At 38.0% G+C, this 25,316-nt stretch overlaps 1 protein-coding gene across 6 annotated transcripts in view; it reads right to left on the bottom strand.

Annotated features, from left to right (window-relative positions):
* The window catches only part of TMCC1 (transmembrane and coiled-coil domain family 1), a 249,804-nt gene that overhangs the window by 136,824 nt on the left and 87,664 nt on the right, over nucleotides 1-25,316 (bottom strand). Inside the window, exon 1 of one of the 6 annotated variants that reach the window (XM_033210828.1) lies at nucleotides 11,232-11,520. The exons of the other annotated variants lie outside the window; for them this stretch is intronic. Within the exon in view, the coding sequence (XP_033066719.1) occupies nucleotides 11,232-11,306 (75 nt within the window). The 5' untranslated portion in view covers nucleotides 11,307-11,520. Of the gene's footprint in view, nucleotides 1-11,231; nucleotides 11,521-25,316 lie in introns of those variants that run through there. 6 annotated transcript variants of the gene reach the window in all.

Raw genomic sequence — 25,316 nt, 5'->3', positions numbered from 1 at the left:
CATATGATTCCTTTTATACCTTCTTTAGCTAGATTCAGAAAGGTATGAGATCCCTATTAGTCTCTATATATCTAAATATCTAAATGTACTTGCTCATTGAATAGAGATGGGAAATTTCATTAGGGTATTTCCAAATACTGATGTTTATGCAGGAGTCTAAATGATAAAAATCCACAAAGATACAATTTTCTAAATCTCAAGGTCAAGGAAACCTGTAGTTAGAACACAGAAAACTTTCCAATAGTCAGTACAGTTTTAGCATTTACTTTGTGATCATTTCTTTTTTTTTTTTTTTTTTTTTTTTGAGACGGTGTCTGGCTCTGTCGCCTAGGCTGGAGTGCTGTGGCCGGATCTCAGCTCACTGCAAGCTCCGCCTCCCGGGTTTACGCCATTCTCCTGCCTCAGCCCCTGGAGTAGCTGGGACTACAGGCGCCCGCCACCTCGCCCGGCTAGTTTTTTGTATTTTTTAAGTAGAGACGGGGTTTCACCGTGTTAGCCAGGATGGTCTCGATCTCCTGACCTCGTGATCCACCTGTCTCGGCCTCCCAAAGTGCTGGGATTACAGGCTTGAGCCACCGCGCCCGGCCGATCATTTCTTTTCACATGATATACCCCTTACTAAATGTGGTAGATTATTACCTCCTGACAAAGACCTTCATCTATAAAGTAGGGAGATCTATTTTCCAACAAGCACCAAAATAGAAAAAAACAAAAGGACTGAAAGTTGCCTTCAGGGCCTGTTTTAAGTATTTGATAGTTGCAAAATGTGGTCTGGAATATTACTTTATACTTACGAATTTTAAATACCATTCCAAGCATATTCACATCGTTTCATTTGCTTCCATGAGGGAGTAGGGTAAATAACCATTATGCCATTGTAAAATTCAGGAACTAAAGCACAGAGAAATTAAGTGGTTTGTCTACAATTAGAATAGAAGAACTCTTCTACCTTGAAATCTTTTCATCACACCAAAAAGATGAAGTTAGAAATGTGGATACATATTATTCAAGAAGTAAGCTGATAACTTATTGCCATTTCTGATATTCAGACTTGTCTGATAGCTCGGGAAGAAGATAATATTGGCAGAGACTGCAATATTTGCATATCTTTCTGAAGATTCAACAAATATTTGGTATCTTCAGTGTGTCAAGCCTTATCAAACATGGTATCACTCTGCAGTAGAATGAAAACTGGATGAGACGTAGCCTGGGGTGAAGACGGCAGTGGTAGTATGGGAAGAGATGGGAAAAAGAAGACAAGGAGACAAGCAAAGTTTTGATTATTCCTTATACTCAAATTCATTCATGAAACAATTTTTTTTTTTTTCAGCACCTACCAAGTACCAGACATTATTCTATGTTCCTGGATATAGAAGTGAATTAAAACAGAAAAAAGTCCTTGTCATAAGGTTCATATTGGGGTAAGGTACAGGCAAAAAAAAGTAATAAAAATATATAGTATGTCAGATAATGATAAATACATGGTGGGGGGTGGGGAGAAGAGTGTGTGGAGGGAGTGGTTTCGCTATTTCATAATAAAAAAGGACAGTCAACTAGTATGGTGGTTCACATTTGTAATCCCAGCACTTTGGGAGGATGAGGTAGGAACTTGAGGCGATGAGTTTGAGATCATCCTGGGCAACACAGTGAGATCCTGTCTCTATAAGAAATTTAAAAATTAGCCATGCATGGTGGTGCATGCCTGTAGTCCCAACACCTGGGAGGCTGAGGGAGATTACCTGAGTCTTTAGTGATCCCCTTCAGCCCAGGAGTTTGAGATTGCAGTAAGCTCTGATCACACCACTGCACTCCAGCCTGGGTGACAAAGTGAGACCCTCATCTCTTTTGAAAAAACTAAACAGTCAGTGTAAGCCTCCAGAAAAGGTGACATTTCAGCTGAGACCTCAAGAAAGTGGGAAAGTAATCCAATGCAAATATTTGGAGGAAAGGTTTTCCAGGTACAGGAGAGAACAAGCTGATAACTGTATTTAGATAACACCCAACCACTGGGGCTTCAAGATGAACAATGATGTTCATGCAAAGGACCTGCAGCAGAGCTGCAGTATGTCTAAAATACAGCAAGAAATTGGATGTAGCTAGAGTAGTGTGAGTGAAAACAGTAATAAACGAAGTAAATGTTCGTCTTTATATATAACTCATGATCCCCAATTACCATGTTCCAAGTTTTCTGCAAGTTAGAATATACATAGAATGTACATTGTATGCTTTAAAATTTCTTGAAGTCCCGATGGTTGGGTGTTATCTAAATACAGTGATCAATAGCATTTCATAAGGCTCAAACTCAAATAACCATTCACCACTAGATACTGAACAGACTGGGTCAGACTCCAGTGGTGCCCAAAGAGAATCTGTTAATTGAGATCAGCCTTTATGTCTAGTTTCCTAAGTCTCAATACATACATACACACACAATGGAGTAGTTATACTCAGGTGTTGTTTATACCATGTAGATCTATGATCTTCAAATAATTAGAAGACAGTGAAAGAATGTTAGACAAGTTTATTAAGGTTTTCCAGCTACAGTTCCATATATTAATTGATAATATTAAGCAACCTACATATATTACTTAGAAGAGAGTTTCCTAGATTTACCCCTCTATTCCCTCCACAGAAGTTAAGACATTTAGTTTAGCAACCCCATTACCTTAAATATCCCAGAGAAAATGTAAATTTACTCTTAGAAGATTAGATTTCAAAAGGATGTTCATGTTAGAACTACCCCCCACCCTTTTTTTTTTAAGAAGACAGAGTCTTGCTTTGTCACCCAGGATGGAATACAGTGGTGCGATGTTGGCTCACTGCAACCTTCACCTTCTAGGTTGAAGCGATTCTCATGCTGCAACCACCCAAACAGCTGAGATTACATTACAGGTGCGTGCCACCATGCCTGGCTAATTTTTATATTTTTAGTAGAGATGGGGTTTTGCCAGGTTGGCCAGCCTGGTCTCGAATTCCTGGCCTCAAGTGATTCACCTGCCTCGGCCTCCCAAAGCGCTGGGATTACAAGTGTGAGCCGCTGTACCCGGCCATGTCAGAACTCCTTAAAAAGAACAGATACTATGTTTAGTATCTTGAAACAAAATCTTATCTAGTGATGTTGCTCCCTTCCTGCAATATTTTCCTCCTGTCCTTCATCTGTTTTCAGTGATTTGCATATGAAGGAATTCCTCCAGGAGTATGCACCAGACTGGTGAGGGGCTTTTCAAAACCCCTCCCAAATGATCACTACTTTGAGCCTAAGTCATATTCTTGAGATATGCTGGGGGTGACAGGGGAAGGAGTCTTGGGAACCACTGATCCAAATCCTCTAGGTCCAGCTAAAATCCTATTTCCTCTATCGGACTTTTCAAGTCCACCTCAGGTTCAAAGGAAGAGCTCCTTCCCTCTTCTAAATATATATCTATTCACCATTAATTTCACAAAAATTAAAAGCTCATGTTGGCATTTTAACTGTCTTATCTCCCCAGTTACGATGAACTTTCCCATAAAAGTTGTAACAGCAGGCTTTGTCTAAGAAAAGGTACTCGAGTTCCAATATATCATAAAATGAAGAGAAATCCATTTTGTATGAGGTAAATTTCCATTTCAAGGAATGTCTGTTTTCACAAAATTTCGTATTTTCTCCTAATAGTATGAGGTAGAAGAAATCTACATCTTCTCAAGTAAGTATATGATTAACTCGATAAGTTTTCTTGCTATTCTCAAATTGGAATTATCCAGACCTAGCTAGAAACTAAAAGTCTAAGCCCATTCATTAAAGTCATGAATTTATTTACTTTTGCCAAGAACAGCTATATAAAATTAGATTCCTCCTGGTATAAAATTGGGTGTTTTCTCAGATATTTGCTATCAAAAGTCATTTTTCTTGGGAATATACTCTGGCAGCACATAAGAAATCACCATATGTTTTACTTCACAAAAGGATCCTAGATAATGCTGTTTACATGAGGAGAAACCTTCAGAGAGGTGAAATGACTTACCAAAGTCACATAGCCATGATTTACTTAATTTCAGTGACGAAAACCTTTGGAATAAATTTTATTAAATGAAAAGGAAAGCTATGAAATTTTTTTTTTTTATACATGCCACCTTTGGCTTTAAGATGGATTCTTCTCACACTAAATTTCCAGTAAAGAAGGGTAAAGTGATCTGTTTCTTACAACCTAGATGATGGAACAGACTGAAATTTAAGAGAGATTTTCTATGCTACCGCAAGGGAAATTGCATGTCCATTATTTTCTTCTTATTAAACATATTTTTCAGTAGGATTTTGTTACAATTCCTTGTATACAATGAATGCAGAGGTTAAGTCCTAACTAACCTCAGGGTGTCCAAGATAACAAATTCTTCTTTTCATAGTCTAATGTAAGCCAAAATGATTAAAAAAAAAAAAAAGAATATTTCACATTATTATTACAAGCAATTTGGCATAACGAGTAAAATGTGTTCCTGCCTTTATCAATATTCCCAAAATATACTTTCAGAATAGTATGCTTAATTTATCCAAAAGAGATTCATTCAAACAAGTTTTTTAAGTGTTAATGATTCTACACTACAAACTTGTGTGTTACTTACAAAGTTTATCTTCAACCTGTGATTAACACAGATGGTTAGGAGAAAGTTCCAACCCAGGAGATTATCTTTCAGCTACTAAACTTTAAGAAAACCATTAGCAATGGTTTTCATTGAAGAATAACAAGTCTGAAATTTACTTCCACATTATGAACCTGTAACACATTTGAACTAGGGCTACTATTTAAGGAAGTGAATGCACCTGGTGAAGAGTTTTAAAAAGCAAGTCTCCCTCCCATCCACCTATGTCTCCAACTCCTCCTCACAAAGGCAGTCACTGTTACCTATATACACACAAAAGGAAGGGGAAAAGTATATGTGCATATATTCTAAAGTAATTTTAAAGAACAGTCACATTTCTTTTTAAAATAATACTCAAATCAAACCAACAGATAGCTGTGTACTTAAAAAATAAAAAACTAGCACACTTCCAAGGAGACTTAACTATCTCCTCTGGGTAGCATATTTTGCTCTCTTAGGTCTACACGGTCAACAATTTATTACTGTTGCTATTTTTTAAATTTAAACTGGCATCACTATCATGAAAGCATTTCAGAATTATACATATTTCTAAATTAGTTTCTCTATTTTTAGCCTATTATTTCCCAAAGTATTTAAATAAGGAGGTCATTCTCTATTCCTTATCCATTCCCACTACGTCAACAATACACAACATTTATCTTACTGGGGTCTTATTTCATGTAACAGAAGAACACCATCAATCTTCCTATTCTGGTTTTGTAAAATACCAAAATGTTTGATATCCTATAATGTTGGACATTTGAGTATTCAAGTTCTAGAAAGCAGATAGATATATGCATAGTAGAAATTACAATGCTACCTGATTTAAGCCTCCTAAAAGTGGGTTAATGATTAACAAGGAGATACTATATTTAACTGTTGGTAAAATAGAAATGCAAAACATTACATTTCCAAGTATGAAGTTTGTCAATGTCTAGAGTAACTTAGAGAAAATTAACTACATAAAAAGCATAAGAAGGAGAGGTATGTCCTTCCATTATTTGAAAACATGCATCTAGTACTGACTCTACCTATGCATTTGGGACTGTTAATTACATATAATACTATACTACTTCACTGTACCCACCTAGTGCTTATCATTAAGAGGGTTCAACATACCTTTTAAAAACTGTGGTAAAATATACATAAAATTTACCATTTTAGTCATCAAAATACTTTTAAACAACCCTAATTAATCTACTCAAGATGGAAATGAAAGATCCCTATTTACTTTTAAAAAGATATTCACAGAAAGATTAAGTCAGTCAGGTATCATAGACCATAAACCCAAAAGAAATCAGGTAGAAATTCAAAGGAAACTACTTCTGAAAAAAACAATAGGTTTTATTAAAAATTCAAATTCTAACCAACATTTCTCCACTTCTTTTTTTTTTTTTTTTTTGAGACGGAGTCTTGCTTTGTCGCCCAGGCTGGAGTGCAGTGGCGTGATCTTGGCTCGCTGCAAGATCTGCCTCCCGGGTTCAGGCCATTCTCCTGCCTCAGCCTCCTGAGTAGCTGGGACTACAGGCGCCTGCAACCACGCCTGGCTAATTTTTTTGTATTTTTAGTAGAGATGGGGTTTCACCGTGTTAGACAGGATGGTCTTGATCTCCTGACCTCGTGATCCGCCCACCTCGGCCTCCCAAAATGCTGGGATTACTGGCGTGAGCCACCGTACCCGGCTCTCCACTTCTTAATTTTCTTTTATCGATACCAAGTGACAGGACACTATGAGATGTGGAATGGCAAGGGTAGCATTTTTAGACTAAAATATTTCCAACTGCTTTATAAGTCTGGATTAAATAATTTCAATAAAACCAACAGAACTGGGAAAAGAGGCCACAAACCTATTTCTCAGCTATTAATCTCTTCACAGGCCAACCCAAGACATACTGGTAGGATTTTTACCTTCATGTTTTTCCACTATATGAAAAATGTAAAGACAGCAAAAAGAAAGCTCTCAAATAGAACAGGAAGAAAATAAGGTATGATTGAAAAAGAATCATCACTGATTTACTGTTATTTCAATGATCTTTAATATAGAAAGTGGGTGCTGTGAGGCTACCTCTATCCTAAAGTAAGTCTTGCATGAAAACGTGAAAATAAACGTGAACTCTAAACTGAGCTAACTATTAAGATCCATATCTGGACAATTAAAGTTCGAGTTATTATCTTAGAACAATCTGTATGGCATTTATCTTTCATGTTAGAAAGGTCAGAAAATAAATGTTCATGTTTGCTTCATATGCACAAACACTGGGATAAATAAGAAACTGGTTACCTACAGAGATAGGGGTATGAACTACACGAAATGACACGGCCAGAAGCTCAGATTTCAGTTATGTAATTTAAAATTTTGAACTGTGAAAATACCATTCAAAAGTAAAATAAAAGGGTATAATATTTTACTGAAATAATATTTACAATTTTTCTCAAAGCTCTCCTACCCTTTATCGTACTTTAGAAAAAACTGATTTTCTGCTACCCATAAAAGATTTTGGGAAATAGTTTCCTCTGATCAGAGTGCAGGCCAGAGTAATTTAAGGAGGACTTTCTAAAGAATGTCTAACTCATTGTATTTCATCCTTAAACATTATTATAGAAACTCAAGAGTAAATTTTTCTCCTTAATAGAAGTTCTTTAAAAGGCAGTGCAAAGTTTCACAACTTCATGCAGGTAAGTTTCAACTTACATCTAATTACTCCATATTTAATATGGCTTTACTAAATCAATGATCTTATTCAAATCACTACTTCTCTGGCCAAAGAAAACAAATTTAATTACGGGAAATATTTTATCCAGTTTGACTGCTAAGTTCAAACTCTATACTTCAGCTCTATAGAGAAAGGGCTGCTCTAAGGAAATTACCCAAGTTACACAAGTTTATTTATTGTTTTCTATGGTAGATAAACATAGAGAAACATCAGAGACCATGACAGTGAGAATGACTGACACGCCAGAAATTTTTTTTTTTTTTTTTTGAGACAGAGTCTCGCTCTGTCGCCCAGGCTGGAGTGCAGTGGCGCAATCTCAGCTCACTGCAAGCTTCGCCTCCCGGGTTCACGCCATTCTCCCGCCTCAGCCCCCCACGTAGCTGGGACTACAGGCGCCTGCCACCACGCCCGGCTAATTTTTTGTATTTTTAGTAGACACGGGGTTTCACCGTGTTAGCCAGGATGGTCTCGATCTCCTGACCTCATGATCTGCCCACCTCGGCCTCCCAAAGTGCTAGGATTACAGGCGTGAGCCACTGCGCCAGGCCAGACACGCCAGAAATTTAGGGAGGCAGTTGGTGTGGGGAAACAGAATGGGTTTGCTTGTTAGACCTACATTTGACTCTACTTCCTGTTGATCTTGTCTAAATGACTTCTCTGAAACTCAGTTTCTTTTAATGATAAAAAACAAGCTGTTATTATCTAACTCAAGAATCATTTAAAAGAATTAAATGAAATATCCACATTGACAGGTTCTAGACTATTTTGGATGGCTCACGCAGGAGACATGGGGCAGGAAGAAAAAGGTTTCCTTAATGAGTATTTTTGAAGTCACATGAAAGGTAACTACAAAGGCAGAAAATGATCTAAAATGGCAAGGAAAATTGAGAACTTTTCTGTGAGTCACCTAACTGAGATCCAGTCAAAGAGAATAGGTGAGCATCTTTCTTAAAATGGAATGTTTTTTACTTCACCTAAATCTTAATTTACTTCCTTTTTTCTTAACTCAGATGTGAACATCTATCCGCCTACAACAATCAGTTGAATATTCTAAGGAAAATATCCAGTGTAAGTAAGCATGACTATCAACCTTAACATAAAAAGCATCTAAAGTGGATATCAGGCTTAAAATTACTGCAAACATTTCTATCTTATTTCAGAAATTTTCCAAGACAAATTAAAGAAATTTAAAGATGGTCACATCAGTACTTCTTTTTGTTAAAATAGGAAATTGTTTTTAAAACTCAGATTTTAAGACTACTCTTCTGGAAAATTACTTATTGGCAAAAATACTTGTTACTAAAGTCAGAAATATCTGAAATTGCTGCTGTTCAACTGTGTGTGTGTATATAAATATATATATATATATATGAAAAACCAATTTCGTTTTGAGTGTTCAATGTGTGCCAGAAATACCATAAACTGGGGTATGGCAGGTCTCCGGCTCTCAGGTAACCTATGAATTTAGCTGAAAAGACAAATAGAGAGGCACGATGCATTTGCTGAATTTCTTTCTCTCTTTTTTTTTTTAAAGACAGAGTCTCGCTCTGTTGCCCAGGCTGGAGTGCAGTGGCACGATCTCAGCTCACTGCAGCCTCTGCCTCCCGGGTTCAAGTGATTCTCCTGCATTGGCCTCCCAAGTAGCTGGGACCACAGGCATACACCACCATGCCCAATTTATTTTTGCATTTTTAGTAGAGATGAGGTTTCACCATGTTGGCCACACTGATCCATTTGCTGAGTTTGTTTGTTTTTAAACTCACTAACTTAACTATTCAGTTTCTCCTTCATATTTAAGTGCCTTACAGACTGAAATAATTAAAGATATTTTTTCAGTTCATTACTCTGATAGAACAACAAATTTGATAGACAACAAATTTCTTTAGATTTGGTCTAGATCATCCATTACAGGATCCATAAATCACATTAAAAGAGCAATAAATAAAAGTGAGCAACAAAATAAAAGTAAAAGGAATGAAAAAAAAGGCTACATCTTTGAGTGTTTTTATGTAATGTACCTAAAGAGAGGATGCATCCCATTCCTTCAAAAGTGTACTTTTTGTAAATCAGTCATATACATAGTATAGAGTGAAGAGGGTAAAGTTTGAAAAATAATTGGGAGAGAAGTATTGGCAGCAAAATACCCATAACACAGTAAACTCTAATTAGAAAATTATCACCTGGCTCTCAACTATCAGACACTCTTGTGCAGGAATGTCACTGCCCTGATAATCTACCCATCTGCTTTTTAAATATACTATATATACGAAAATACAAGCACTGGAGGACATTGAAAGAGCAACAAAAATGATTCTTTTTATTAAGAGAAATGTGGAGGCCTTCAAACACACACACACACACACACCACACACACACACACACACCATGGAGCAGGGAGGAAGGGAGCAAGTTAAATATATTTTAATACTCCTAAAAATCCCATTAGGCTTAGAGGTCCCAAGAAAAGCTATGCATATTTGACACAGGGATGGAAGCAAGTACTTTGCTCATTTCTGCAGCAGTGCACACACTCTACACTGGGATCACCTGTGAGGGAAATAAAGGTTTTCCCTTAAGATCACAACACATTTCAGGATTTAACAATTCTGATTAACAGCCAAGGCAGTGAAGAATGCCTACTGATTTACTATTTGTTTAAGCTTCTGTATTCAGGGAATGAACTGTGACACAACTGAGTCACCAACTGCCACATTTTTTAAATGGAGCTTTTAAAGAACACAATGGGTTTTTAAATAAAGCTCAACTCTTACCACACCTCTTTCCACATTAGTTTCTGCACTAAACTCAACGACTGGGGTCAAGGAGGGCTGGCTACAGGCAGAGTGGATTTCATAATTTACTATCCCCTCTTCAATGAGTGCTTCACCTTTTTACTATTTTATGATATTCTCAGGTTAAGAAAAAACTTTTCCCCAAAAGCTGCACACATGGAACCTGCTTTTCAGTCAGAACTCTGTAAAAACTGCTTTGTGAGCATCTCTGTAACTGCTTTTCATATACTTCATTAAGTATTCAAGTTTCTCAACACAACCACTCATTTTAACATTTTAATGCAAGTCTTGCTCGTTGAACTATTCTGTGGTAGTTTTTCTCAGTTTAATAGTGAAATGTATGAAAGCACTGATTCCACAGAGAAGGCTTTCTCCTCTTGGTCCACAAGCTGCTAGATTAATTGCTAATTAAATACACACTTTCAACCCACAATTATCTCTTTCACACACACCCTTCTGGAAATTCTATCTCAGGAGCAAACTACGACTTTGCCCAAATTCAGATGACAGCTGCAGTTTTAGGGGAACACAATCTGGGGCTGCCAGTGCAGTCAGCCTTCAAGCTTTGTGCCTGTCAGATAAAAGAACAAAAGGCAGCGCTTCCTCTCCCAGCCCCTCCTTAGCGCTGGAGGACGGCAGGCTTGACAGAACAGTTCCAGAGAAAAAGGAACCATGCTGAAGCAAGTGAGAGTTTCCCCTCCACAAACATACAAAACTACCAACGCACCTTGGATAGCTGCCTCCTGAGGCTAAAGCGCTGAACCATGATCACCCAGAGGATCTTCAGACAAAGCAATCCACGAAAGGTTTTTTAAATAACAGCTTCTTGGGAAAGTCGGTGGCAGAACATTTTGAAGACTGCCAGAGAAGTGCAAAGAATTTCCCTGGGAGTCTTAGCAAACTTGGAAAGCCTTCATTGTTCTATCAAGAGATACTGCAAAACCTACGTGGGAGAGGGCAGGGCGGGTGGGGCAGTAATCCTGAAGCCGCTGCGCACAGTGCCCAAGCTCTTCTAGCACTTCCTGTGAGTCAGCTGTGAGGGGTCCAGACACAAGGACCACCCCTTCCCTTTCCACCAGACCAGTAGGCGAGGATGTCGCTGTGGTGTTACCTGAAACTCCAGGGGAGAGACCTGGTGTTCCGGTCCCTGTGGGAGGAGGAGTGGTGCGCTGGGGTCAGACAGCATCTGCTCCAAGTAGGAGATGGGCAACTGCACCAATTCTTCCCCTCTTCAGCCCTCTGGGCGGCGGAGACTGTCCACTGCAGACAGCAACACCCCCTTCTCTACCTCCACCTCAGGTAATCCTTTAAGGTGAAGCAGTGTGAAAAAAAGGAGGTGGTGAAAAGCAAGCCCCTGACTGTACCAGCTCCCTGCTCAAGAAGGAAACTCCTCCCAGCTGGGCTCGGCAGCTGTGCGGCTTTGTCTAGCATAATTGGCCAAGCCTTTCCTCTTATTCACAGGGAGGGGTCCTGCCTCAGGAAGGAATGTCAGGTGCAGAGAGGCATACTCCGACGGTGACTTCAACTTGTGCCAAAGTTAAACACATTAAAGTGGCCTCCTGAGGTAATTGCCTTCTCTTGTTGGAATAATTTTTAAAAATCTACACACAAAACAAACAAAAGGAACAGCTCAGAGTGAATCAATGCAGGTAAAGAGGTATGAAAAATAATCATAAGAGCAGTTCCAAAGATAAAAATATTCCCATCTTTGACACTCTTCCTGTTTCCAGACAACCACTGTGAGGATAACGTTTCATTTAATGAAACTTTCCAGTCTATGTGCTCCTCTTGGAATTGTTCATTACTTTTGAATGAATTTTGTACTAATTAGGGCAGAACTCATTCATATATATATATATATACACACACACACATTATTTTTTTTCCCGTTCTAGTGTCTCTCAATTTCCTGTGAGCAAAATTACATCACATGCTACATTTAAAGCCTTTGTTGGAATGAACCTACTATGTGCAGTCACTATGTTAGGCAGTTCACATTTACTATCCTATTGATTTCTCAAAACAACCCTATAAAATTTGTATTACAACAGTCCTCCCTTACCTACAGTTTGTTCCCATAGTCAACTGCAATCCAAAAATATTTAAATGGAAAGTTCCAGAAACAAACCATTCAGAAGTTTAAAATTGCATGCCGTTCTGAGTAGCATGACAAAACCTCATGCCATCCTACCTGGGATGTGAATTATCCCTTTGTCTAGCATATCCAGCCCTGGCTCCTACCCGCTAATCACTGAGTAGGTGATTTGGTCATCAGATCGACTGTTGCAGTATGGTAGTGTTGCATTCAAATAACCCTTATTTTACTTAACAATGGTCACAAAGTACAAGAGGAGTGGTGCTGGCCTATTGTTGTAATTGTTCTATTTTACTGTTACTGTTAACATCTTACTATGCCTAATTTCTGAGTTAAACTTTATCACAGATATATGTGTATAGGAAAAAACACACTACAGTCGTAACCCATATGACATTTCAGTTAACGACGGGCCACATATATGACAGTGGTCCCATAAGATTATAATACTGCATTTTATTGTACCTTTTCTATGTTTAGATACACTAATACATACCATTGTATTAAAACTGCCTAAAGTATTTAGTACAGTAACACGCTATATAGGTTTGCAGCCTAGGAGCAACAGGCTATACCATATAGCCAAGGTGTGTAGGAGGTTATGCTATCTAGGTTTATGTAAGGACACTCTATGATGTTCTCACAATGATGAAATCACCTAACAACGCATTTCTCAGAAGGTATCCCATTGTTAAATGACATGTGACTGTATATATAGATAGGGTTCAGTACTATCTTCAGTTTCAGGCATCCACTGAGGTCATGGAACATATCTCCTGTAGATAAGGGGAGACTACTGTAGTATCCCAACTCTTCAAATAAGGAGTAATTTATCTCTCTAAAACCTCAATATGGCCAGGTTCAGTGGCTCATACCTGTAATCCCAATGCTTTGTGAGGCTAAGGCAGGAGGATCACTTGACACCAGGAGTTCAAGACCAGCCTGGGCAACAAAGCTAGACCCTGTCTCTACAAAAAATAAGAATAAAAAAATTAGCTAGGTTTGGTAACATGTGCTACCTAACTACTACTCAGGAGTCCTAACTACTTGGGAGACTGAGGTGGCAGGATTGCCTGAGTCCAGGAATTTGATGCTGTAGTGAGGCACGATGCTCCAGCCTGGGCAAGAGAGTGAGACCCTATCTCTAAAAATAAAAAATAAATAAAACATCAATATTATTATGAGGAAATCATGTAGTGTTTGTAATTTTTTTTCTTCAGGTAAGAAACACAAAAATGAATTTGAAAAGATAGGTTTCTATGCAATGATTATTCTCAACTAAGCTCATGTCATACACTACCCGTATCCAATTATCACCAAATAGGATCTAAAATTTTACCTAAAAAATAACACACATATTTCATAGTATCTCGGGAAGAGCAGAGAAGATGCATCAAATTCAAACAAATAATAGGCTGCCAAGTCTCCAAAAAAAAAAATTACCTAACCAAAATATATATATAAAACGTTCAGGCTGGGCATGTGTGCTTAGGCCTGTAATCCCTGCATTTTGGGAGGCCAAGGCAGGCAGATTGCTTGAGCTCAGAAATTCAAGACTAGCCTGGGCAACATGGTGAAAACACCGTCTCTACAAAAAACACACAAAAAATTAGCTGGGCATGGTGGCACAGGCCTGTCGTCCCAGCTACTTGGAAGGCTAGAGTGGGAGGATCACTTGAGTCTGGGAGGCGGAAGCTGCAGTGAGCCAAGATCATGCCACTGCACTCCAGCCTGGGTGACAGAGAGACCCTGTCTCAAAACAAAACAAACAAACAAACAAACTTTTTACTCTTAAAAACCTGAAGCAGAAAGAAGGTTGAATATATCTAAGTGTACTTTTTGTAAACTTCCAAAGCTAAAAAGCTTTTAGATGAACAACTATAACCAAAAGTAAAGACTCCTTCATACCTAAGGTTCAGAGAACACAATATAACCTAATATTTAAGCTAACTCATTAAAATTTAATTCCAAGTGGAAAGTAGGTTGACAGAGCACCTGAGTTGTGTGCCTTTTTGTTTTTTTCTTTCTTTTTTTTTGAGACGAAGTCTCGCTCTTGTCCCCCGGGCTGGAGTGCAATGGTAAGGTCTCAGCTCAATGCCTCCCAGGTTCAGGCAATTCTCCTGCCTCAGCCTCCCAAGTAGCTGGGATTACAGGCACCTGCCACCATGCCCCGCGAATTTTTGTATTTTTAGTAGACACGGGGTTTCACCATGTTGGCCAGGCTGGTCTCGAACTCCTGATCTCAGGTAATCCGCCCGCTCGGCCTCCCAAAGTGCTGGGATTACAGGCATGAGCCACCGTGCCCAGCCGCCTTTTTGGTTTTGGAATGGTGAGAGTACCGGTACCTCCATTTTTCTCATACAGATAATGAAACAGTACTCTGAAATCATCTCCTAGGAATGTAGGAGGGATTCATGAAATACTGATGCGGAAATAATGAAGTGCCTTACAGAAAGACTTACTGTCCTAAACACACAGTGTTTCTGATTGATATAAGCAACTAGAATCCCAAATCATTGCTAAAAGATTCTTTCTATCCAAAAAAAAGAAAAAAAAAACAAAAACAAAAGAAAAGGAAAGGAGACAGGGGTGTGAAACAAGTGGTAAGTGAAACTTAATTTCCCTTACTAACAAGGCAACCTGCTTTCAGCCTAAAGAAGTGTTCAGAATGATTTTTATTAATGAAATGGAAACATAAATAGTAACAAAATTCAGTCATTTCTCCTTTCTAAATTGCAGATTTGTTAACTATTTTCCTACAAACTACCCAAATGGGAATAGCTCATTAACAAATAACAAAGTAATCGTCTCTCAGAAATTATTATTCTTTTAGTTACTGTCTACATTTAAAGCAAGGAGAGAAGAAATCTATTTTCAAAATGTTTAGTCAACAATGCTGCCAGTTTTAGGGTTTTCTGTGGCATCTTAGGCCCCTTAAATGAGATTGCTTTGGCAATCCCACAATAAATAACAATACAGATAGCATATTTTATTATATCCACTTGAAGAACAGATTTAAGTAATTTATGTAGTTATTTACAAAAGCCCATGCAACTGTCAATATAAATAACCATGAAAGTAGAGGAATTTGTTAAGTAGTAAGAAGTTAAAAGATGTTGGTGATCAAAAATTTGAGTACCATATACAATTCCTTAACTTGTAAGGGTTGATTTAAAGGGCAGCTAACATTGCCAAATAAGGTCTTTATTTGGATGACTTGGACATGGCTCTTTGAAACATGCTAAATTAAGCCTGATTCCTTCTATATTAGCAATGTTTTGGGCTCCACCTTTCTTTCTCCTAAAAAAATTCATATCATGCATTACCTGCAGTAAATGCATGAAAGGAGGAAAGGACAGTAAGAATAGAGGAGCAGAAAGTAGTTTCAAGAGGCTATTTGGCCCAGTTCCTTGTATCTAACTAACCGATCATACAAGGTTGTTGCCTATTCTGTAATGGTATTTTTCAGAGATGGCATTTCCATATGCTCCTCCATCCTCTCTTAGCTAAGTTACAATCAAGATGCTAATTTTCCTAACGTCCTTACTTTAAAAACATTTTCTGGGTCTGGGCACGGTGGCTCACGCCTGTAGTCCCAGCACTTTGGAAGGCCGAGGTGGGCGGATCATGAGATCAGGAGATCGAGACCATCCTGGCTAACACGGTGAAACCCCGTCTCTACTAAAAATACAAAAATAATTAGCCGGGCATGGTGGCAGGCGCCTGTAGCCCCAGCTGCTCAGGAGGCTGAGGCAGGAGAATGGCGTGAATCCAGGAAGCGGAGCTTACAGTGAGCCAAGATCATGCCACTGCACTCCAGCCTGAGCAACAGAGCGAGACTGTCTCAGAAACATTTTCTATTAGATTCCCTGTGAAGATGTCTTGAAATTTCATACCTATAAATTTATTTTGTGTATATGTGTATATACGTACATAAACACATTCACTGTTATATATATATACACACTCACAGCCATAAACATATAAAGATATAAAACATCTATGTCCATATCAAGATATAGAATATTTGCTGCCCCAGAAGGTTCCTAATGTCTTCATTGCTGTTTCCCCAACAGGTAACTGTAACTGACTTCTATCATAAATTAACTTTGCTTGTTCTCATATTTCATATAAAGGAATCTTGTGTGTGGTTTCTTTTGCTCATCATGTCTTTGTAATCTATCCACCATGTAGTTGTGTGTAACAGTTCTTTATTATTATTTTATGGTATATGCCAGTGTATGAATAATGCCACAATTTATCCATTCTACTTTTGGATCTATGCTATATCTATTTTTTCTCTATTGTAAATCAGGTATAAAATTACCACAGATTGTTTTGGAGCTCATATATGCATATTTTTCTTGGGTACATATAGCCTAGAAAAGGAAATCCTAAAGGACAGAGTAAGATTTACGTTTTAGCAGGTATTATTAAATGGTTTTCACTGTGGGTGTACTAATTTAAACTCTTACAATAACGTATGGAAGTTCCAGTTGCTCTACATCCTTGCCAACTCTTGATTTTTTTTTAATTGGATCCATTCTGGTAGAAGTGTCATGGCATCTCATTGTGGTCTTGTAAATCTTTCTAGGAAGTTACTTAGAACTTTAATTTTTAATCTTTAGACAAAGCTATTTTTAAAATCTCCTGAAGTTCCTTCTGTCGCTTTTCTCATTTTCTATTTATCCCTCCATCTGAGTATTCATATAACACCACTGTCCTTGACAATTTAACATTGTTCTCCAAGTAGTCATATTTTGCTATTTAACCTTTCAGCATGGTTCTCTAAATATACAACCATTCATTCCATTAGTATTTATTATGTGCCTACTAAGCATCAGACAACACGATTATTTTTCACTATGTTGCAAAGAACACGTAGCAAATTATATAAATGAAATCAAATCCTTAAAACAGTTACAAGGTATTTCATGTGCTGATACGTTTTCCCTCTCCACACATCTCACACTACTTTCTGTTTTATTTTATTTTACTTTTTTTGAGACGGAGTCTCACTCTGTTGCCCAGGCTGGAGTGCAGTGGTGCAATCTCGGCTCACTGCAAGCTCCGCCTCCCAGGTTCAGCCATTCTCCTGCCTCAGCCTCCCAAGCAGCTGGGACTACAGGTGCCTACCACCACGCCCGGCTGATTTTTTGTATTTTTAGTAGAGATGGGGTTTTACCGTGTTAGCCAGGATGGTCTCAATCTCCTGATCTTGTGATCTGCCTGCCCCGGCCTCCCAAAGTGCTAGGATTACAGGCGTGAGCCATCACACCTGGCCTAGTTCGGTTTTTTAAATCCAACCAGTATCATACTGCCCATATTATCTATGACCTCCCTTTTTAAAAAATTCAACAATTTACTCAGAAATTTTTGTCAGTATATATATCCTACATTATTTTAACTGCCACACAGTACTCTACAGTATAAACAGAACAATTTACTTAGCCATTCTCTTGATGACCATTTAGGTTACTTCCATATTTCTGCCAGTACATGCCTGTTTTTTTGTTTTGTTTTGTTTTTGTTTTCCTGAAACGGAGTCTTGCCCTGTCACCCAGGCTGGAATGCAGTGGCACAATCTCAGGTCACTGCAACCTCTGCCTCCCAGGTTAAAGCAATTCTGCTTCAGCCTCCCAAGTAGCTGGGATTACAGGCACGCACCACACCTGGCTAATTTTTGTATTTTTGTTGGCCAGGCTGGTCTCAAACTCCTGACCTTGTGATCCACCCACCTTGGCCTCCCAAAGTGCTGGGATTATAGGCGTGAACCACCGCACTTGGCCCATGCCTGTTTTTGCATTTGTGAGTTGTTCTCCAGGGTAGATGCTAACATATGATCCTACACTCAAGATTCGGCCCAAATTCATTTTCTCTAGAAGCAAGATCAGTCCACTTCATGTCTTTTCTACGTCTTAACTCACAGCAGTTTCTGGACAATTGATCATATACAGCGACAGTTCTTGTACATTTGTATGTTCTATATGGCTCCCGTACCAAATAGTGTTAGTGTTTCCAGCATCAGAGCTTTCAAGTTAAAAACTAGCACTTTGAAGGACTGCATCTTATACTTTATGTATCTCAACTGTACACTGCCTTACATAGAACAGACATTTAATAAATATTCGTGAATGTCAGGAAAACCTTAAGACAATATACAGTCTTCTCTTGGGATTAATATGTAACTATTCTGTTAACTTATTTCTACACTCCAACATAAGATTGCATAAACTCTCAAGTTGGGTTATCAATGCTTTTAATTTTTCTGTTTGTAGACATGGGCCTCACAAAGGACAAAACCAAATGTCTTACTCAAGTCCAAAATATTACACCTATGATTCCCTTTTATTTACACACTGTACAAAAAGAAATAAATTATCTGGCAACATTTATACTTCAAAAAGTGATACTTGAGAGTATACTATCATCAAGATAGTGAACTAGGAAACACAGGCCTTCTTTCCCCCAGGGATACTGAGTTTAAAACAATATGTAAACTACAATACCACTGTAAGAACTATAGAGACCACTGTAGTCCCAGCTACTTGGAAGGCTGAGGTAGGAGGATCGCTTGACCCCAGAAATTTGAGGTTATGGTGAGCTATGATAGCGCCACTGCACTCCAGCCTGGGTGACAAAGTGAAACCCCATCTCTTAAAAAACAAAACTATAGAGACCAGCTGTGAAGCAATAGCACTTAGGCCATTGTAACCAAGACAGTATTCCTGTGAAAGGAGGAGGAAAACTTGTGGCGTGTTGCACACCTGTTTGTGCCCATCTCTCCCTACATGGCATAGCATAGAGCAACCACGAGGAATCTCTAAATGATTCAGGACACACTATTCCAATTTATGCCACCTTGACATTTGAGAAAACTGTACAAAGAGGAAAGTCTCTCTAATCTTCTGTTTTAGTCCATTTTGTGTTGCTATAACAGAATACCAAAGACTGGGTAATTTAAAAAGAAATTTATTCACAGTTCTGGAGATTAGGAAATCCAAGGTTGATGGGCTCATCACTGATGAGGGACTTCTTGCTGCAACATCCCATGGCAAAAGACATAAGGGCAAGACAGCATGCACAAGCGTGAGAGAAAGGGGGCTGAATTCTTTTACCAGGAACCCACTCCCATGGTAATGTCATTAATCCATTCACGAGGGCAGAGCCCTCATGACATAATCATGTCTTAAAGGTCCTACCTCTCAACACACAAAATGAAATATTATTCACCCTTAAAAAGAAAGGAAATCCTATTACATGCAACGACATGAATGAACCTTGAGGACATTATGCTAAATGAAATAAGCCAATCACAAAAAGACAAATACCTTATTATTCCATTTGTATGAGGTATCTAAAGTAGTGAAACTCAAAGAAATGAAAGCAGAACAGAGAGTGAGGGGAGGGCAGAAGGAAAGGAAGAGTTACTATTTAATGGGTTTAGAGTTTTAGACTTGAAAGATGAAAAAGTTTTGGAAGTCTGTTTCACAATAATATGAATACACTTAACACTACAGCACTATATACTTCAATATGGTTCACAGGGTACATTTGTTATGTGTTTTTACTACAATAAAAAAAGCAATACTAACTGCATTTCTAGTTTCATGTATTCCCTTTGATTCGGCACTTTTAATTTTGTTTCCTTAAACCTCACTTTCCTTTTCTTGCATTTAGGCATGGAATTCAACAGACGACTTTTTCCGGAAAAGTTTTGACATCTCAATACAAGGCTTTAAAGATCCAGAAAACACACAAACACAAAAGGCTTACTGCCAAGAATCCTTTTAAATGAACAAATATCTACTCTTTTGATTTCTTTTTAATACCTTATTACTCATAACCACACAATGTTAAAAAATAATTATTTTAAAACATAATCAATTTCTTAGTCCTCGTCTAAATTCCATCTGTCATACTCAGCATCTTAAAAAGGACAATAATGACATTAAAATAATTAGAACACTAAATGAAATAATTGTCTAAGGTTTTGTTCTCTCAAGTGGTATTCCATGCAATTGTTTGCAATGCCCAGAGTACGTTGAACATGAACATTACCTTAGAGAAACAAACAACTCTTCTCTTATAGACTACAAAAACATCTGTAGCAGTGAAAAACGAGAACACTGGTCAAAATAAAAGCCCCAAAGACCACATGAATGGTTAGCAAACCAAGCAACGAGAAAGTTGCTTAGAATTGTTAAGTCTTCCTATTAAGAGAGCCATTTTAGCCTTATAAAATGTCATTCTTTATCTTGGGTAATACTTCTTGCCTTAAAGTCTAACTCACCTGATGCAAAATATAATACCATGCAAATACTAACCAAAAGAAAGATGACATAACATAGTTACATTTTTTGTGCTATTCTTTGAGTGGTTACCCTGCAAATTACATCATACATTCTTAACTTACAGTCTACCTTAGCCAAATCCAAATAATACAAGGCCTTGAAAACAATTTACCTCCATTAGGCCTCCCCGACCCCTTTTGGCTATTATTGTTGCATATTTTATTTTTACAATGTTTTAAACCCCAGGACAGTTTTATTATCATTTTGAAGTTCAACTACTAACCTAAGGAAACACATATGAAAATTATACACAGAGTAAACAAAATTAAGTAATACTATTTTGACTAAATTGAAATTTGGTGAAACCCTATACAGGTCCATAGTGGTCAGCCAGGTATTTGGAGAGTATGTGGTAGTATTCAAATTTGTGGGCATTGTGTATCTAATTGTCACATCAAAGAATTTATAGCCTTCAGCCTCAGTGGCATAGAGCTTATAGCATACCACAGGAACCCTAACGCAGCTCTAGGACCTACTAGTTGTATTCAATGGGGACCTCAACTCTCCCCCTTACTTGATATGAAAAATCCCCATTTTACCTCATCCTTTTCTCCTACCGGAATGTTTCCAAGAATGCTACAGAATGAATTCCTATATTGGACAGAAGAATCTTTTAACTAAGCTGTTATGGTACTTCATTATAGTGCATCATATAAAATCACCACTTTTGTGAGCCAAAACTGCTCAAATATTGGCAATTTCACATGGTTCAAAGTAATATTTAAATATAGGACATACTAAAAACCAGGCTGGAGTTATATACCTTAATCCAGGTTTCCTTCACCACATTAAAATTAAGAAGACTAAGCCTTAATATCGAAAGTCACTTTCTTTTTTTTTTTTTTGAGACAGGGTGTTGCTCTGTCACCCAGCTTGGAGTACAGTGATACAATCTCAGTTCACTGCAGCCTCAACCTCCTCGGCTCAGGCAGTCCTCCCACTTCAGCCTCCCAGGTAGCTGAGATTGTGGGCACAGGCCACCATGCCTGCCTATTTTTTTGTATTTTTGTAGAGACAGGGTTTTGCCATGTTGCCCAGGCTGGTCTCAAACTCCTGGGCTGAAACAATCTGCCCGCGTTGGCCTCCCAAAAGTGCTGGGATTACAGGTGTGAGCCATTGCACCTGGTCACATTTAAAAGATTATTCTGTCTATGACACTATAGGCCAATGAAAAGAAAATGACACGTTTTGTTATTGAGTAAACAGAATTTGAGACAGAAAGTAACTACCAAAGTGATTTTGCTATATAATTGTTTTTTGTTTTGTTTTGTTTTTGTTTTTGTTTTTGTTTTTGTTTTGAAGAAACAGGGTCTTACTCTGTGGCCCAGGCTGGAGTGCAGTGGTGAGATCATAGCTCACTACAGTCTTAAACTCCTGTGCTCAAGCAGTTCTCATCCCAGCCTCCCAAATGGCTGGGACTACAGGGTGCCACCACACCCAGCTATTATTTTTATTGTTTTTTTGTAGAGATGGAGCTTCGCTATGTGGCCTAGTCTGGTCTCAAACTCCTAACTTCAAGCAATCCTCCTTTCTCAGTCTCCCAAAGTATTGGGATTACAGGAGTGGGCCACCCAGTCCAGCCAGAAATATGCTTTTCATTGTTATAATTAGAAATAAACGGATTCTAGTCTTTGTCTTCTCTATTTCAAAATAGTAGTTCCCTATATTTCAAAAGGCTGTGTATGTGCTGAAGAAAATGAGTAACCTGGATTAAAATCAGTAGAAGTGAAATTCCTAGTGATTTATTTAGGGACAAAGAAGAGTTTAGTGGGCAAGCCTGTATCAAAGCGCCTTAAAGTTCTATTCTAATACAAGTTTGGGAAGCACGGATTAAATGTGGAGGGTTGAACAGACTTATCTTGGCTCTCTACTAAAATTGAATAATAAAAGGCATAAACCTACACAGGCAAAGAGAATTGGAGAGGAGGCAGCAATAGATAAAAGATCCCAATAAAATTATAACAGGTGAAAAACAGTTCATCATTCTGAGGACAGACAGACTAAGCCAACAGACGAGAATTTCAGTCCTCTTCCACCTCATCTTATACAACACAGGCACTCAGACTAATTACCAGCACCATCATGCACCCAGTTCCAAAGGCAAAGGTTTGAACAATTTCTCAGGGAAAACTGAAAAGACCTATAGATACTGATAACTGAAGGGCCCTGCAATAAACTAGTCTCTGTCCTCACAGAGTTTCCCACACCATTTTAATGCCTTTCTCAAATAGGAAAAGGAAGCCATGGTTGACCAGACACTTAAGAAAAGTCTTTAACATAAAAGACAGAAACTAAAACACCTAGTGGGGAAGAAACTCAGAAGAGACAGACACATTACAAGAAGCAAAAGAAAATATCCTCAGAGACAAAAGAAAACAAATATATAAAACGAGAAAAGGATGCTACAAAAAAGAAGCATTCACAGACAAGAAAACGCAGCACTCAGAAAATTAAAAACATAATACCAGAAATAAAATATTTAGGGAAAGGATTGGAAAATAAACTTTAAGGAAATCTACCAGAAATTAGAACAAAAGACAGAGAGAAAATAAAAAAGAATGGGGGGGGGGGCGGACACTAAAAGTAAGTCAGGAGAGTTAACCGCTAAGAAAAAGATATATATAGGTGGAGGAGGAAATTAAATAAATAATACGAATACAGCTATATGTGATAACATGGATCAATCTTAGAAACTTATTTTTGCCTAAAAAGCAAGCCCTAAAAGACTATATAAGCTATGGTATCATTTTACAAAGCCCCCAAGCAGGCAAAACTAAACAATAGTTGTTTAGTGTCAACAAACATTTGTAGTAATTCTTCAAAAGAAGTCCAGGTACTGAAATATATAATTTAGGACAGGAGAACTGTAAAGAGTTACAAAAGCATGGCAATGGTAATATTCCCATTCTTACGTTGTATGGCTAGTTCACAGGTAGTGTACTACTGTGTGTCACAGCTTATATGTTTATTTATATGAATATTACACAATAAAATTTAAAATACAGAATATAAAAATAATGAAAGACATTTTTAAAAACCAATGTTTCCAGATCCAGTCTTTGAGTTTTCCAGATCGAAAGGACTCATAAACTTTTCAGATTGAAAGACTCCTAAGGCTGGGTACTTCTGAGTCTTCTGAGTACTTCTGAATCCTATGTCTTGGGCTGCCAAACACACCAAGGCCCATCATTGTACAACTTCAGGACAACAGAGAAAAAGAGAAGAGTTTTTTTGAAATTCTAGAGAGGAAAACAAGTGATACCCCGAGGGTCAAGAATCAGAATGGCATCAGATTTTTTGTCAATACTAGAAGTTAAATGCTAAAAATACAAGAATTACATGGGCAATTTATTTCCAACCTAAAACTCAGTACTCAGTCAAACTATCATTAAAGTATAAAGGTAAAATAAATTTTGGAATGGGCATAATTTCCGAAAAATTATCTTCCATGCACCCTCATTCTATAAGGCTCCTAGAGAGTACGTTTCAAGAAAAGAAAGGAATAAACCAAAAAGAGGATATGAAATCAAGGAACCAAAGAATCTTATTTATGAATAGATTAAGGAGTCCCAGAACAAAAGATGTGCAACACTCTTAGAGAGTATTCAATTCAGAGTACAGGAAAAGTGAGAGCTTCCAGAAGTGTATCTCCAAGAAAAGTTGAAACTGAGAAGATTAAATGCTGTTTTGAAAATATTGAGAGATTTTGGGAGGATTGCTTGAAACTGGGGTCGGGGGTGAGGGGTTAAGGGTGGGGGGGTCAAGGGTAGGGGGTCAAGGCTGTAGTGAGCTGCGACTGTGCTACAGCACTCCAGTCTGAGTGACAGAGCAAGACCCTGTCTAACAATATATATATATATAAATAAGGCTGGGCATGGTGGCTCACGCCTGTAATCCCAGCACTTTGGGAGGCCAATGCAGGCAGATCACCTGAGGTCAGGAGTTTGAGACCAGCATGGCCAACATGGTGAAACCTTGTCTGCACTAAAAATGCAAAATTGAATGGGTAAGGTGGTGTGCACCTGTAATCTCAGCTACTCGGGAGGCTGAGGCAGGAGAATAGCTTGAATCCAGGAGGTGGAGGTTGCAACGAGCCATCCAGCCTGTGCAACAGAGTGAGACTCCATCTCAAAAAATAATAATGATAATAATAAAATTTAAAAAAAAGAAAGAAAATGAAAGATTTACAGTTCTTTCAGAATTTGGAGAGAACCCAATGGCAGTTATAAACAACAAAAATTAAAGCAATTAACTCCAGAGACAGCAAAAAAGTGTATGAAAAGGGAAGTGTAATCATATTATACTACAAAGCTCAAGCTGTAAATATATTTACATTGGCATAATGTAAACAGCAAATTGAAATATAACTAAAATTTTAGTAAGATATGGATAGGAACAAGATAATAAGAAAGCTAAACGATCATTTTCACTAAAGGAAGTCAAGATATCCAAAACAGAAAAAAAAAATGAGCGGCATAAGCATGTTATTTAGAAAATATTTAGATAAATTCCAGAATAAAAAATTAAAAGATCAAAAAGTTAAAAGAAATTTTAAAATGCTGGAAACAAAACAAAACAAAACAAAACAAAACAAAAAAAAACTTGTTCCTGAGAGCTTAAAAAACCTGGAAGATTAGGCCAGGCGCGGTAGCTCACACCTGTAATCCCAGCACTTTGGGAGGCTGAGGCGGGGGGATCACGAGGTCAGGAGATCCTGACTTGGCTAACCATCCTGGCTAACACAGGG

Source organism: Trachypithecus francoisi, unplaced genomic scaffold (assembly GCF_009764315.1).
Source record: "Trachypithecus francoisi isolate TF-2019V2 unplaced genomic scaffold, Tfra_2.0 Lachesis_group0, whole genome shotgun sequence".
Taxonomy (NCBI): domain Eukaryota; kingdom Metazoa; phylum Chordata; class Mammalia; order Primates; family Cercopithecidae; genus Trachypithecus; species Trachypithecus francoisi.
This window is presented reverse-complemented; position numbering and strand designations above follow the sequence as displayed.